Source organism: Phallusia mammillata, chromosome 3, assembly GCF_965637545.1.
Source record: "Phallusia mammillata chromosome 3, kaPhaMamm4.hap1.1, whole genome shotgun sequence".
Classification (NCBI taxonomy): domain Eukaryota; kingdom Metazoa; phylum Chordata; class Ascidiacea; order Phlebobranchia; family Ascidiidae; genus Phallusia; species Phallusia mammillata.
Genome location: NC_137254.1, coordinates 13074523 through 13090865, shown reverse-complemented (window position 1 = coordinate 13090865; position 16343 = coordinate 13074523). Strand labels below are relative to the sequence as shown.

General features: G+C 36.7%; 3 protein-coding genes and 1 long non-coding RNA gene across 4 annotated transcripts; 1 reads left to right on the top strand and 3 right to left on the bottom strand.

Moving 5' to 3' along the window:
- Positions 1-5100: 5100 nt before the first annotated feature.
- LOC145217782 (uncharacterized) lies at positions 5101-9442 on the bottom strand. Its single transcript, XM_080085127.1, has one exon. It carries the CDS (start codon positions 6185-6187, stop codon positions 5342-5344), a length of 846 nt encoding a protein of 281 aa, XP_079941253.1. The 5' UTR covers positions 6188-9442; the 3' UTR covers positions 5101-5341.
- Positions 9443-9753: 311 nt separating this feature from the next.
- On the top strand, positions 9754-10676 carry LOC145217796 (uncharacterized). The gene is made up of 3 exons (XR_013857495.1): positions 9754-9940; positions 10298-10452; positions 10569-10676. It is a non-coding gene; the product is annotated as an uncharacterized LOC145217796 (long non-coding RNA).
- A 1608-nt stretch (positions 10677-12284) lies between these two features.
- Positions 12285-12737, bottom strand: LOC145219565 (protein FAM200A-like). Its single transcript, XM_080086912.1, has one exon. The coding sequence runs from the start codon at positions 12735-12737 to the stop codon at positions 12285-12287; it is 453 nt and encodes a 150-aa protein (XP_079943038.1).
- Positions 12738-15833: 3096 nt separating this feature from the next.
- Positions 15834-16343, bottom strand: LOC145219564 (zinc finger BED domain-containing protein 5-like). The gene has a single exon (XM_080086911.1). The coding sequence runs from the start codon at positions 16341-16343 to the stop codon at positions 15834-15836; it is 510 nt and encodes a 169-aa protein (XP_079943037.1).

Genomic DNA, 16343 nt, shown 5'->3' with positions numbered 1-16343 from the left:
AATCAACTTCGCGAAATGTTACAGCAAGATCTTAATCTACTTGACAAATGGGCCTCCAGCTGGTCAATCACATTTAACCCATCTAAATGTAAAGTGTTATCCATGTGGTTTTTCTCCAGTGTGAGTCAATATGTGTATTTAAATTTCCAACAGTACGAAACCTTTTTTCACAAACATTACATAGAAGCGGTTTCTCTCCAGTGTGAGTCAGTATGTGTCTTTTCAAATCTCCACCTTGACTAAAACTCTTTTCACAAACAGTGCATTGATGTGGTTTCTTACCAGTGTGACATTTGAGGTCAAATTTGCTCTGAGGCATTTCTCATGTAAGCCACATTTAAAAGGTTGTTTCTCGTTGCAATGATTTTGTAAGTTTGCAGGTGAACAAATTTCTTCTTTATCTTACCACTTATCAAACAAATTTCTCAGTTTATTTGGAAAGTCTGCTTCTAAAGAAAAACATTGAATAACATTTGATCAAAGCAAATTCACAAAAAAAGATTGTGCTACTTGGAAAATAATGCTAACATTACTTTTTTGCAAGTTAAATTCCTCTATGTAACAATCTTTGGAAATTTTAATTGAACTAGCATAAAGAGATTCAAGCACGTTTTTAATCTAGGAAACTGATTCAGAAAGATATCTGACTTTTCGACTTTCTGATAGAGTTTGCACTTGAGTAAGATTGTTGCTCTCCAGTTATAAAAGAAGCTGCATCTGTCTTATAAAAGGCGTCACCTGGTAATGTATTTCATAAACACAATTGGTTTCGCCTTGTCGGTTGATGTTGTGCTTATGCATGTGTACGAACGTTCAGCTCTGTATACATTTATAGCCTATGCGAAATTTGTAAACCAAATCATCTAATAGCACCAGGAGCGCGACATGTCGTTGATTGGTTTGCTTAACACGCTGTATTTAACTGCTTCCTAAACCTTACGCTCGTAATGCCACAACCAAACACAAGTACAATATCGCCGACTTAAAAACTTTTTAAATCTTGCCACTTGATGCTTGCAGTTGAAGTACCTGAGGCCATCAAGCACTCCTTACTAACTTTTCCTCTGATCATGGCTTAATGTTTTCAGACGTTATGTAAAATATCACAAAGCTAGTGTTGGTTGCAACATCAGTGGGTGTGTAAGTCTTGGCAAAAAAGTCTTTACGCCTCTGTAGCTTAGCCAACGAACTTCAGCGAACTTTAGATAACACTTTGTATTGCCCGTGTGATGCGTCTAACACTATGTGCATAACTAACAACCACACCACTGTATCTCCGAACTCAAGAACTATTTTTTATTATATATTCGTTGAAACTCGGCAATTAGCATCTACCTTTGGTTTACTATGAACAAATATTATTGCGGGCTAAAGTCTCCCAGTGACAAAAGGCTTTATGTGGTAATTGTTTTGGCTGTAGCCCTCCATCTCTAGGGCAACTAACACCGGAGGTTCATATGTTACTGCAAATCGCATTAGGCTCAGGTTTGCTGTAAAATACAACTCCAAACGCAAACAATGTTCTATGAAGTTCAAAATACGTCATAATACCGAAGTAATTAGTACATTTGTTCCAGAATGCCATGGAACGTGCCTTGCCTTCAATAATTGGCAACGGGTCAATGCACACGTGTTTACTTTGCATTACCGCTGGACTATTTAGACCAGTGGTTCCCAAACTTTATCTACTCGCGTACCATTATTTGGGTTCATGCAGCGTTCTCGTACCACCTACAACAGGGGTTCCCAACCTGTGGTACGCGTACCACTAGTGGTACGCGAAGCTTTTTCCGGTGGTACGTGAGTAGCTTCCGTTTTGTTCACATAAACCTGGATTTACAACCTTATATTTTGTTTATCTGGTTTTGTTTACAAAAAAACAACATTCCCCAGGCCTATTGTCATCGTTACGTAAATATTTCTGTTGTTTCATATCATTACGATCTTTAAAATACAGGTCATGTCAATTGTCAACAAAAGCATAGTTGCTACTTGCTATAAAAAGCCGTACAACGCTGTGGCACAGTTGGCGTTAATTATGTCAAATGATTGCTCTTGAGAGATATTATCTACTGTTTTTTAGCTTAAGCTTCAAATAGCGTCGAATGAAATATGATTCGAACAAATTAGTTGTGCTGCAAGAAGCACATTAGTTCTCTATGGTGGTACGCGTGGCAGTGCAGAGCGTCCAAGTGGTACGAGATTGTAAAAAGGTTGGGAACCCCTGACCTACAATAATTGTTAGAAAACTCTTCACAAATTCACAAATAAAAAATGATGGGCAAAATGTTTAATGAATAAAAATGTTACTAAACTTTACTAACTAACTTTACCTTTAGTAACCAAAAGCAAAATTTAGTCAAACTTTTACCGCCCTCGCTACAGTGCTACTGTCAACACAACTAGTAGCTGATTACCAAATCTGACTTTAAGGATTTATTACGTCATAATAACAGATTCATAACGTCATAATACACCTGTTTCGTCACAAAGAAACCCTGCTTTACAGTTCGATGCGTCAATACATCAAGGAATTAGAATTTAGTAGGGAATGTAGTATGAAATTTCACGCTCTACGTAACTTGTGTGAATTAAAATAATGCTTACGATAATCACTAGAACAGGGGTCTCAAACTCAAACTGCTTTGGGGGCCAAAAATAAACTTCTAAGTAAGTCAAGGGCCGCACTATATCGATATCAAACAAAATATTGCAAGATTAAAAAATGAAATGTTCATTTGTGCCATTAGCTACATTAAAAACAATATTGTATTAAATAACAAACAGATATATGTATGAAATATGACGCAACAATCTCAATTGCTGATTCTAAAACTGAGCGAGTTTGATTATCTTGTGAAAACGTAACATATACCACTAATAGAAAAATGATTGTATTATGTAAACTTTCTAGTCAAAAACGGTACTCCGCCAGAGTAAAACACAACTTTTAAAAAGTTACTTCGCGGGCCGCACAAAAACCCTTGGCGGGCCGCGTGTTTGAGACCCCTGCACTAGAAGATCATTTGCGATCGTTTGGTGTGAACTGAATAAGTTGCTCGCGTACCACGTTGGAGACCTTCGCGTACCACTAGTGGTACGCGTACCATAGTTTGGGAACCACTGATTTAGACAGTCTGTTTGTCAAAACATGAACTAATCACACAAATGGCGCGATTTACTTTTTTCCCTACACTCAAGACGAATGCTGTCGTTTCATACCAGGCTGCATAAAATGACGTTCGACACTATACTAATCAATGGCCATAAATGAAAAAGTGCAATCCCTCCTGTGATAACGTTCTCTATGTGCCTGATTTGGTTCGGTGAACACTTCAAAACAAATAATACCACCTGCAGCGGTATCGAGTTCTACGTTGAACGATTTGGAATCGACGACTAGTGTACAAATCAGTTTCGGCATGAGCTGGCAATCAAGAGATGCCACTAATCTCACGCTCGAAATCTGCATCTTCTTTCGACATACTGCTTGCAAATGTCCTTTGCACTTACAAAAATTATACCTGGAGTTTTTAAAACGACAGGTTGTTGCAAGATGTCCAGGCTTCCCGCACCTATGACATGTTAACGGTTCTTTCCTTGTATGCTGGAAGCCTAAATTCCTCGGGTTCTTGTGGCTCTTGAGCTTGTTAACGGAAGGTTTCATTTCTGCCCCGAAAACAGTTTCTTTGGCAACCCGAGCAGCATCTTCCGTCTCCGTAGCAATCTGTATAGCCCGCGAAAACGAAAGTTCGTCACTTTTTACCTTGAATACAGCCTTCAAGACAGCCTCATTGCCAACAGAACAGATGAAACGTGTCCTTAATGCTTCGTCCAAAGGGTCGGAAATAGATGGAAAGTCGCAGGTGCTAGCATCCTGACGAATGCGCGCTGCAAGTTCCTGGATCGATTCTCCCGGCTTACGCTTCATTCCGCTCCAAAATTTAAAACGTTCTCACCACAAAACGTTTGGGGTCATACTGCTCATCCATGAAAGCTTTAATCTCTTCCATCTTTAAGCCAATTACCTGTTTGGGTGGAGAACTCTGCGATGCCAAATTGGCCAGAAGCTTGTTAACAGTACCGCTTTTATTCGTCAGAAAAACTTGCGCTTGTCTCGTCTCGGGAACTTCATGAGCCTTAACAAAAGTGTAAAACCTAGACAAACAATCTTGCCACAGCTCCACTGTGGAATCAAACGCGCAGAAATTAGGCGTTACCTGGGGTGCGCTGATACGGGCTGAAGAAGAACTTTCATCGGAAGATGTCTTCTTCAGTGCCGTCATTATAACTTCTATTTGTTCTTGGTGACGTCTTTCTTGAACTTGCTTTTGCATGAAGTCGAAAAACTTTTCCATCGTCAGAAGTGAAGATTTCCAATGGCGTGAAGTCGAAAAATATCCTCTTCGCCAATGTTGTATTTTCGATCAGAGCAAATCAATTGAATGAATAAAACGAAAGCAAGCACGGTTTATACATAGCACCTAAATTAATTAGCATAACAGCACAAAAATGCGAATCATGTAATTAAAACGCAAGGTGCGAAATGCGTACAACACAGGTCTCGAAATGCGTAATACTTAACAGTTTACAATGCCTGTTGACGACGAAAATCTCTGATACGCTGCATTTGTATGAATCCCTGTGTGTTTTTTCGACGGGACTGTTTGTTTTTTACTCTGAAATTAGCAGCTTTACGTAAGACACGTGGTCAGCTTTCGTGTTAGAAACTGAGAGACCACACAACACGTGGAATATCTATTTATTCACACCATAACGATCCAACAGAAACAACGTCTGTTTACACTACACGCCAAATGACGATTTGCATTGTGTTCATCAGTTTCGTGATGAGCATTAACGATATCCTGTTGCAACAAATTGAACTTATTTCATCCCAAGTTACAAACCAAAGTCTTGTCAGTGCACAGTTTTAATATGTGTAGTCAGTGACGTGATGATTTGCAAGGTAGTTTAGCAAGAATACATGAAATTGACACTACATGTCGCTTTAGCTTTTGAAAGAAGTAAACTCGAAAACCACAATTATATGTCATTAAAAATTTATATATAATTTTTCACATTTTCGATTTAACGCTGTGTTGCATTGTACTGTTGACTGGGTTTAGACAACAACAAAAATTAATTGGTTAAAAAAATTGTTTCTAGGAATCTAAATGCATGCTAAATCTGAAATTGCTCATTTGGTCCGCGGACCCGGTTTGGAAACCGACCCCCATTTGGTCCGCGGACCCGGGTTTGGGAACTGCTGTTCTAGAGTGTGTATCATAATGTGTTGATGTTAAACCTGTACTTGTATTACATCAATGGAGTTTTGTCTTTATTGTGTGTCGTGATGTGACTTTCCCACTTGCGGTGTAGCGTTTTTCACAAACATCACATCGATGAGTTTTTTTTGGAGTGTGTAAATGTATGGTTTTAAAGTCCCAATTTGGCGAAATCTTTTTGCACAAATGTTACATTCATGAGGTTTCTCATTGGTGTGTATTAACATATGTGGTTTTAAACTTCCACTTTGACGAAATCTTTTTTCACAAAAATCGCATCGATAAGGTTTTTCTTTGGTGTGTGTCAACATGTGTCTTTTTAAACTTCCACTTTCGCTGAAGCATTTTTCGCAAACAATGCAGCGATAAGGTTTCTCTTTGGTGTGTGTAAACATGTGTGTTTTTAAGTTTCCATTTCGACTAAATCTTCTTTCACAAACATAACATCGATGTGGTTTTTCGTTCGTGTGAATCAACATGTGTCTTTTCAAATTTCCATTCTGAACGAATTTCTTTTCACAGACAACACATTGATATGGTTTCTCTTCGGTGTGAATCAACACGTGTTTTTTCAAACCTTCTGAACTGGTGAATCTTTTTTCACAAACATCACATCGATGGGCTTTTTCTTTAGTGTGTGTCAAAATGTGTTTTTTTAAATTTCCACTGTCGCTGAAGCGTTTTTCGCAAACAATGCAGCGATGAGGTTTCTCTTTGGTGTGTGTCAACATGTGACTTTTTAAATTTCCACGCTGACAAAATCTCTTTTCACAAACAACACATTGATGTGGTTTCTCGTTTGTGTGAATCAACAGGTGTGTTTTCAAATCGTTTGAACGGGTAAACATTTTTTCACAAACATCACATCGATGAAGTTTCTCACTGGTTTGTGTCAACATGTGTATTTTTAAATGTCCACTTGTTGCAAATATTTTTACACAAACATCACATTTATAAGGTTTATGTTTAGTAAGAGTCGCCTTACACAATAAAGCAACAAGGGATAAAATATGTGAATAAAGTATAATACTACGGGATTAAAATATGAAAGTTACAACCGTAAGTTTTGTAATACTTTGCAATTGCATTTAACTATCTACACCTCCTAATACTCGAGTGTGGTTCCAAGGTAATCGAAATCAACTGGCTACGCAGTGCGGTAGTTAGCTGTGCAACAATTTCCTTTTCCAGCGTGTCCGATTACAAGCGTCATTTATATTGACCACAAACTGGGACAAACAACTGATCGGACATATTTCTGTGGCACTGTTAAAAAGGCCAAATGCTTTATCCAGTATTGAGTGAATTTAACCTACAAAGGTTACCGAGAAAAAGTAATTATTTTAGCGTAAATATGTCAGAAAATATTTTTGCAGTTCAGTAGTTCTTATCTGTGCGTGAAGCGGTTGATGCCACGTCTGTAATACATTTGTTCTATTTAAGATAATCACTGCACTTCCGGGGATTGGGTTTTACACTTTGTGAAAACTTGAGATTACAACAGAAGTACAATAAATTAAAACTAATATACACGCAACCGTTATAAGTAAGTAAACATTGTAGTAAAAATAGACTATAGTCATCCTTCTATTCAAAACAAACGTATAGATGCATCAAGCCAATCAGTGTTTCCGAGTGTCAACACTTAACTCCAAACTCTTGTGGAAATTCGATCTAGGTTTAATTACAACTTCGCATCGCTTATTTGTTTCAAAGTGTAATTACGTAACGACCTAAAAGACATTTTTACTATACCGAACATATCCAACATAACAGATCTCTACTAAAATGATTGGAACGATGTGTTCTAAACATGACAGACAAACGAATTCCTTCTTCCAAATCTAACTAACATACATACTAGCTTTCCCTCGCTATTGCAAACTTTAACTGGACTACAATAATCAATTGTTGCGCGTAAACGAAGTAATTTAGACACTAACGGGTTGTGCAGCTGCGACTTACGGCTTTACAACGTGCTCGTATTACAGGAAGCAATTCGACGCATGGCCAGATTAGCTTGCTCCCATGACGTTAGAAACTAAGAGAACAGGCAACTGGTGAGATTTCAAAATTGATTTCATTAACAATTATACAACAAACCATCACAACAAAAATAGAGACATGCTACATAGTTTGATCCCACTACTGCACACCAAATGACCGATTCACATTGTGTTTTTTCCCGTTTAGTGCTGTTGTTATACAAACAAACAATTCAATCCAATTCGCTGTTAAAAAGGCATAATTTGAAAAGTAAAAAAGATTCAACACCCTATCTTGTTCACTACAAAAGCAAAAAAAAAAACACCCCAGCTAACACACAACGTAGTTTCGACGTTCGGAACCAATTTTTTTACACAAAGTAAATGTTGTGGGAAAGTTTGCCAACGAACGTCAACAAATCACGTCTTGCTACAGTTTTTGTTACGTAATACATGACGTTGAAATTTGGTAAAACCTAACGTCAGGCAAAAACATTTATACAACCTTTCCAGACGTGTTTAAAAACGTGAAAAAAACGTATTTTGTTGACGTTTGAAGAAAACCTGTGTGCAACTATATTTGACGTAATTTTAAACGTTTTATTGACGTTTCATCTGAACGTTGCAACAAACTAAAATAAAACTGTTTTTGAACGTCATACGTGACGTGGAATTCACGTTTGTTTCTGACGTCAAATTTAACTTGTGTACAACTGTTTTCGACGTCAGTTTAAACGTTTTATTAACGTTCTTTAGTAACGTTGCAACAAACTGCAATACAACTTTGTTCAAACGTCATATGTGACGTAGAATTCACGTTTGTCACTAACGTGAAATTTAACTTGTGTACAACCGGTTTCGACGTCAGTTTAAACGTTTTATTAACGTTCTTTAGTAACGTTGCAACAAACTGCAATACAACTTTGTTAAAACGTTATATGTGACGTAGAATTCACGTTTGTCTCTGACGTCAAATTTAACTTGTGTACAACTGTTTTCGACGTCAGTTTAAACGTTTTATTAACATTGTGTAGTAACGTTGCAACAAACTGCAATACAACTTTGTTCAAACGTCATATGTGACGTAGAATTCACGTTTGTCAGTGACGTCAAATTTAACTTGTGTACAACCGTTTTCGACGTCAGTTTAAACGTTTTATTAACGTTGTATAGTAACGTTGCAACAAACTGCAATACAACTATTCTAAAACGTCATATGTGACGTAGAATTCACGTTTGTCACTGACGTCAAATTTAACTTGTGTACAACCGGTTTCGACGTCAGTTTAAACGTTTTATTAACGTTGTTTAGTAACGTTGCAACAAACTGCAATACAACTAAGCCTATTTCAAAACGTCATATGTGACGTAGAATTAACGTTTGTCTCTGACGTCAAACAGTTCAAACGTTTTAGTACCGTTATTTAACAGGTAAACTACAATTGCAATGTTATAACATAATTAAATAATTATTTACACAGATGTTTCTAAAATGAAACGTCATTTCCAAATTGCAGGTTTCTACAATTGGTTTCTCTTTTTGACCGCTTTTCGTGTTCGAAGATTTTGAATTATTACGCCATAGGTCGCAACATAACATTTCAAAATCCGTCATGCAGGTTTGATTTTGGGCGCAGTGATCACTTTAAAAGTGTTTTCAAACCGCTCTCCCATGAGCTCCGATGAGAAAGCTTGCAGTCCTTTTCATTCTTTTAAACGCATGTACAAGTCATTACGACATGGATCGCAAGATTCAAATTCAAAATAGTCACGCACATTTTGAATTTTGGCGCGAAGTGACGGACTTTGAAATTTCAAACCCCGCTGTTATGGATGGACTTCGGTTCAAAAGGTGTAGAACTGTAGAAGTGTTGTGGACTTCAGAAATTCATAATGCGTTAGTCAACTTTGAGCAGATATTTTCCTTATTTATTCCCACGATTATTTTAATACAGTTCGAGTGAGAGGCTTGAATTGCCTGAAGTTGAACTATTTTGGAGATAATCCGAGATATTGTCTGTCTGTTTTTATATTTTTTCTGATAGGTATGTTTTAAATAAGAATATGAGTGAAGTGTTTGCTGGGCACAAGCCGTAGCCTATGTTTAACGTATGTTAACACTATTGTAATATGTACAGATTGTTGCACTGTTATTCATTTTTACATATTTACCTGCTATTTTACTTGATAATGATTTGGATATATTTACTTAAAAGGTCACTATTGTGCTATTTGTAAAAAAGTATGCTAAAGTTTTTTTCTAGAAAGTAAGCTATATAATGTAGGCTATACATTTGGATAAAAATTGTCAACTAAAATCAATTAGTTAACTAAAATTATTGATTGTTTTTGACACGTGTGTCGTGTGCACATTTATACTTAATTAGGTCATGTACCATCATAATTAGGAAATGCTTTTTTTGTTGTTTTATATTTACATTGCAGTTTTAATATTCATTATCATTTAATTACGCACTAAACCTGTGTGAATTTTTCATAAAACTACTTTGTGCTGAAGACACATATACTTGTCATATTGGTCATTGGAAAGAAAAACTCAAAATAATTGAAGACCACAAACGGGTTGCTAAACATTAGTACATTACCAACTCATGTGTCAAAAGTATCTTTATTGCCCTGCAACACATACAGATGGATCAGTTTTATGTAAGGTATTAGTAGCCAATAGTTGTATATGTGTTTATAGCCTAAATAATATAGAGTACAGTATATGTTGTAATATGTGAACTACCTTATATGTTGTTCTTCTCTTTATGCATGATTATAAATATATTAGGTAAAATTGATTATATTATTTAATGCTGGTCATATTTATGTCAAAGATTTTGCGGCTGTTTGCAAATTTGCTCTGTCACATGGTAAAAAAGTGCAGCACAATGAATGAGCAGTTGCAGATAATTTGTTTTAATTTGCTGTTTTAGTTGTTGGAATTGAGACTCTTTTCCTTTCCAAAAATATAAATAGTTTTTATATTTACCACTTACTTGTGGTTTTGTTTTTTAGCCTACAAGTTACACATTTGTAGAGTGACGCTAAAGAAGAAATGGAACTTGTGACAATGCAAAATCTGTTGAAAGCCCCAAATCTAGTGGCAACTATAAGAGCTAGAGGCTTTTAACTGTAAGCAAACTGAAGACAAAATCTTTTAGCAAGTCTTAGTAAGTTATAAACTAATTTATGTGTAGATCTTTTGTGCAAATCCCACTCTAAAGCCAAAATCTGTGTTACTTTGCTGCACGAGCATTACAATTACAACAAAGCTTCTGATTTTTAGGTATGCTTCTTGGCAAACATGGAAGGTCTTTTTCTTAGCGATATTATCTGGAAAATGACAAAAATTATCGTCACAAACAAAGGACAGCAAAAGGTATAGTTCTACTTGCAGAAGTTTTTCTAACAAAGCTTTACTGAGTTTGTATACATATTTACATTTGACAATTTTTTTATTATAGGCTGGTATTGAAAGCAAAACACTGGATTCCTAAAGCACCAGAAGAGAAAATCTTGAACTAGTCTGAATACAAAGTAAGTTTATCAACAGTACAAACTTAATTTTATTGTGGCCCTAAGGCTGGTCCAGCTCTGGCCCTATTTGCTTGATTTAGTATGGTAGAGTGTTGAAATATGAAGCAATGCACAGTGTGGAATGTTAGTTGTTTGTCCTTTAAAAGATCTTTTGGCAGAAATTGTTTAAAACAATTAAATAACACATGCTACCCAAACCTTTAACAGATAAGATTTTAATTTTGTTTGTTTACCTAACATGTTGCAATAAATTATACCTAAACGACTAAAATGTAACAAATTTGATTTGTTTTGCAGGGTGGAAGTGCCGGGAATCTTTGTCAACATCCTTGACTTCAGATGTGAGAAGTAAAGATTGTTTTTGAAAGGCAGAGATTGCCATGGACTTTGATTTAAAAAATTTCTATATTTTACTGACACTGCTTAAAATGTTTATTTGTTTCTGCTATAATTATGTTGTATTGTATTATGAACAAGCCATGAAAAACAGATAAGGCAATGTTTTAGCACAATGCAATGAAAATCTTAAAGGTATTTACAAACTGTTTAAGTCATACATTTTGTTTATTGTTCAGTGAATGCCATTATTTTTACGCCGTTTTTTTTTATTTTTTATTTTATTTTTTTCACGGGGTTCGAACCCAGGACTATCCCGGGGACGAATCCCGATCAGGGTTTTTTATGTCTCGTAGTGGTGCGCCAAAGCCGTTTTGTGGTCGGTTTCGTTGTGTTGACGAGTTTTCTATACCGACCTGTGGCTATTCCAACGGATGGAAAATCGTTTTTCGTCTGGCCGACACATTGCGCATTGCAAATTCGGCATTTGCCACATAAAGGCCGAAATAACACCCTGTGTGGTGTAGTGAGGCTGTCGGATGCGTCCACCATAGACATGTGGTTGCCGAAGTGGCCACACAATGCGCAATGACCGCATGGAAAAGAACCCGGCAGTAATGAAATGTTGGTCAAAAAACTACTTTGCGCGATGGTTCTGTACCTTGTGAGGATCCTAGCCAGAGTCGGCGGCTTTCTGTAGGAAACCATCACATTCGGTTGCAGCAATCGTTCTTTTTCACTAGGCTTCAGTAGATGGGGAAAAACAATTTCGCAAATAACAATGGCACAAAGAATCATCAAACAAACAGTTTTTCTTTTACTTGTAAGTGTCAACACTGCAGGAAACTGACAGCGCAGTGCATATGGCAACTGTTCCATTACTAACTTGTCATATCCCCTGGGCATTGCATTGTGTGCACTGCAAATACTCGGTGACAAGATAGTAATAGTCTGTCATATCCACCCTTCTGGCGTACATTTTAAAATCGTACACCCCTATCCTTGCAATACAGTGAATCCGGAATAAGGATAAGCACAATAAAAAGGAAATATGTATATTATACCCAAAGTTGTATAATGGAAATGAAATAATAAATAATTTATACAAGCGCAACGTTGCATCATCAATTTAATGCGAACGTTGCTGTTGAACTTCGTCAGGCAGTTGTACACAGCGAGGCAGTAACCGTGTTTCCAGTGCCCCTCTCATAAGCGTGTCAACATCCTTTATTGAATTGCGTTTTTTGGATTTAATTTCAACAAGAGCAGAAAATCCTTGCTCGCATAGGTATGTCGTGGGCATGCGAACAAGGATGGAAATCGCTTTTTGACTAAGATTTCGATATTCAGGAATGTTTGAGCAGCGATACCCAGTATAGCTTTCACTTTGTTTAAACTCCGCCTTTTGCACCAAATCTAAACGCAGTGCAATTAGTTCACCGTAGCCCAAGTCGAACTCTTCATTTAGAAACGGCTGGACGATCCATAATAGAGAATTAAGACTTAAATATTCCGTATATGGAAAGTAGACTTCAAATAGTTGCTGTAGCACATCGAGATGCTTATGTACCGCCGATTTCATATTTGATTCAATATTAGGGTTTTCGAATTCCCAGTTACTAGTCTTGATAAAATCGTGCAAGGATTCAAAATCTAAAAAAATCGCATTTTACAACATTACTCTGCCACAACTTCAATTTACATTTTAAAGCTTGCACCTTGCTGGCATGCACTTCCTTTTCCTTGCATCGACAAATTCAGCTGATTTGTGCTTTCAAATATGGCAGTTAAATAACACAATTTTGCAAGCCAGAAGGTATCTTTAAACATAGTGGCCATTACGTGTCCTTCTTGAGCAAGAAAGACATACAATTCTTTTCGCAATTGAAACACTCGCTTCAAAACTTTTCCTCAGGATAACCAGCGCACCTCTGCATGATATAACAATCTCAATCCTTCTGCTTTCATGTCTTTGCATAGTTCTGAAAATATTCTATGTTTCTTTGAATGAGAGCGGACAAAATTTACAACTTTTATGACATCCCTAAGAACAATATCCAGCACCCCTATGATTTTCTTTGTTTAATTTCTTTACTACAAGCGCCTCCCGATGTATCACACAATAATTAGAAACACAATCAGGAGACACTTTTGTTATTTTCTGAACAACTCCTATCGTAGAACCTTGCATGGCTGCTACTCCATCGGTAGTAACTGACTTACACTTGGACCAATCCAAATCATATTCCTTAATAAATTGATTCAACTTATCAAAGATTGCTTGAGCTGTTGCTGAAACTCCAAAATAGTGCTCTACAATGGTTTTGGCTTCCGAATCAGCAAATCTACAATACACAATCAACTGCGCTTCATCTGCAATATCTGTCGTTTCGTCGAGTTGTATCCCATAAGCAGCAGTCTTTCTTAGATGACAAGTTGTTTTAGCAAATCTTCAGAAATATCATCGCATCTACGTTTAGCTATATTGTCTGATAAAAGAATTTCCCTCACTTTGGCAATAGTTTTTTTCCTCCATGCAAAATGTCTGCAGCAATTTTAAGACGGGGAAGATTTTGAAGGAGTTTTTGCTTTTTAACACAGTTGTCTTAAAATTGCGTTCCAGTAACAAATTCTCGTACTACTCGTGGGACAATAACAAAAGAGCCATTCTCGAAAGCTGCGGCTAGCGTCCTTGGGTCGTTCACTTCTGCGCGGGTTTGGCGTTGACATAAAACTGCAATAAAATGCGCGAACTACGGTCACAATATTACAATTCCAGCACAGAAACTGAATGAAGTTTTTAACGAGTAGACGTGTTAGTTAATCAAAGTAATGGTTTACGTTTTCACGGACGTGGTGAAAATATATGAAAGATATTTTTGAATACAAAACACCATATTTATTGTACGATGTAGTTTGTAAAATGGTTTAAATCACCTACCTACATTCCGCTAAAGCTTTAGCTCAAAACGACAGTTCGAAGTTATAACCACTAAAATGTCTGGCTGTTATCAAACAAATAATTATTTGATTATTTGAACTTTAAAATTATTTGAAAATTTATCAACTAATTTTTACCGAATTTCAAATAATCTTTTTTTTTTTTTTTTTATGTTAATCTTGAATATGTTCGAAATATCTTTGTTTAAACATAGTAGCAACGTTCGTGCGAGTCACGAATCCCAAAAGGCATTAGAACACAAGTTTTTTCCCGTTATGTACTGCCAAATTGTAGACAGACAAGACAATGAGACTGTTACGTCATACGCTCCACAATATTGAAGGCAGGTTAATCAATGAGATATTCCTATGTTGCAACGTTGTTGACAATAGAGGCAGTTATGCAACAGTGTTCAGTTAACAGTTGTTGTTACTGTGGTGTTGTTGTAAATATGGCACAGTGGATAAAAAATGTAAATATTGTTCTGCTTGCAACCTAAAAAACTCCAGCACGTCTCCATTAATTTACCATCTGAAGAAGAAAGACAAAAATTAAATGTAGATACAAAAAACAAGATGAAATGAAAAGTAAAAAATACGAGCAAGCAAATGACTATATCATCCTGCTTTTAAAAGAAAGATCCTCCTGAATTAGTTCTTGCTAGACTCGTGGCACTGGATTCGCTGCCTTTTTATAAGCTTGAGAAAAGCCGCGATATTCAAGCATTTTTCAGGGATTTGAACATACCATCATCCAGACAGGACACGAAAGCAATGTTTGTGACCTATGCTCAAACCACTAAACGTAAACAGAAAGATGATCTTGAAAAGATAGCACAAAAAGGCCAACGCTTTTCTGTTTCTCTTGACGAGTGGACACCAACTAAAACCAAAAGATACATGTGCGTAAACTTGCATACAAACGACTCAAAAGTAATTTCTCTGGGAATGAAGCGAATTATCTGTATTAATGATCGAAGGAAAACTCCTCGAATTTGGCCTAAACCTCAAAGAACACATAATCGGAATGGTGTCTGATGGAGCCGAAAGGCTGGTCGCTTGTCTCCAGTACTACATCAAATCTGTCATTTCCATGGAATGCATTTGTCTGTAGTTGATTTATACAAGAAGGGTAATGTGGATGTACTTGATGAGCATGAAGCTGATGGTAAAGAGTTAGTTGATGTGGAGGGGGACACAATTTATGAAGAATGGGATGATGAAAATGCTCAAATAACTTTGGAAGAATCCATGAATAACAATGAACCTCATGACCTCCAACTGGGCGAAAGAGTTGAAAAAGTCATCAATAAGATTCGTAAGCCCGGTAAAGAATGATGTGCTGCAGAAAAACTGTCAAGCATAGTTTAGCAAAGAACTTAACCTTATCATGGACACCAAAACTCGGTGGAATTCATTGGTAAAAATGCTATCTAGATTCTTAGAAATTCATACAGCTGTTGACAATACCATGAACGATCTAGACCAGTGGTGCCCAACCTTTTCGCACCGCGGGACCGGCAAAAATTTAAAAAAATCCCACGGACCGGCAACGAAAATCGTAGTGAATGCAACAGATGTTTGTATGCCTGTTCTTCACCAAAGTTGTCGTTGCGCAACATTAAAAAGTACATGATTTAGTCATAGCCCTTGTATTAAAGACGAAAAATTACAACCAAACGTAAATTAACTCAACTCAAACAACAAAACGCCAAACCGTTTACAAACAAAATCAATGTTAGTGAGATGTTTGCTGTTGTTTCGCTGCCAGTATGCGAGGCAAACGAGGCACCAACGAAGTTTCTGAAACTCGTAGTTCTGCTTCGGCATCCAGTCGATTTCTTTGCTTTGTTTTAATTAAAGTCAGCGATGAAAAGGATTTTTCGCACAAGTAGCTGTTTGAAAAAAACACCAATAATTTTATTGCTTTGTGAGTTAGAGACGAGTATTCGTTTTCAAGAGATATCCAGAATTGTGTCAGTGGTTTTTTTTTGTAGCTGGACTGCAAAGTAGAATCGGAACATAATTCAATCAGACTTTCTTTTTCATGGAGATTAAGGTTGCATGTGTTGACATCTTCGTTGAATGGATTGTTGATCCAAAGGTTTCCACTTCGAGGATCTTCATGCTCCGGAAAATAATGGTCAAAATTGTTAGCCAACTCTTTCAAGTGTTGACTAACAAAGCTCAGTAAATCTTCAACGTTTACATTAACACTTGTCAAGTACTCATTCAAATTTGGAAACAT

What these genes read in the sequence shown, in the direction of transcription:
- LOC145217782 (XM_080085127.1), bottom strand. Translation starts at nt 6,187, where the DNA reads ATGTTGACACAAACCAGTGAGAAACTTCATCGATGTGATGTTTGTGAA.
- LOC145219565 (XM_080086912.1), bottom strand. Translation starts at nt 12,737, where the DNA reads ATGAAATCGGCGGTACATAAGCATCTCGATGTGCTACAGCAACTATTT.
- LOC145219564 (XM_080086911.1), bottom strand. Translation starts at nt 16,343, where the DNA reads ATGTTTCCAAATTTGAATGAGTACTTGACAAGTGTTAATGTAAACGTT.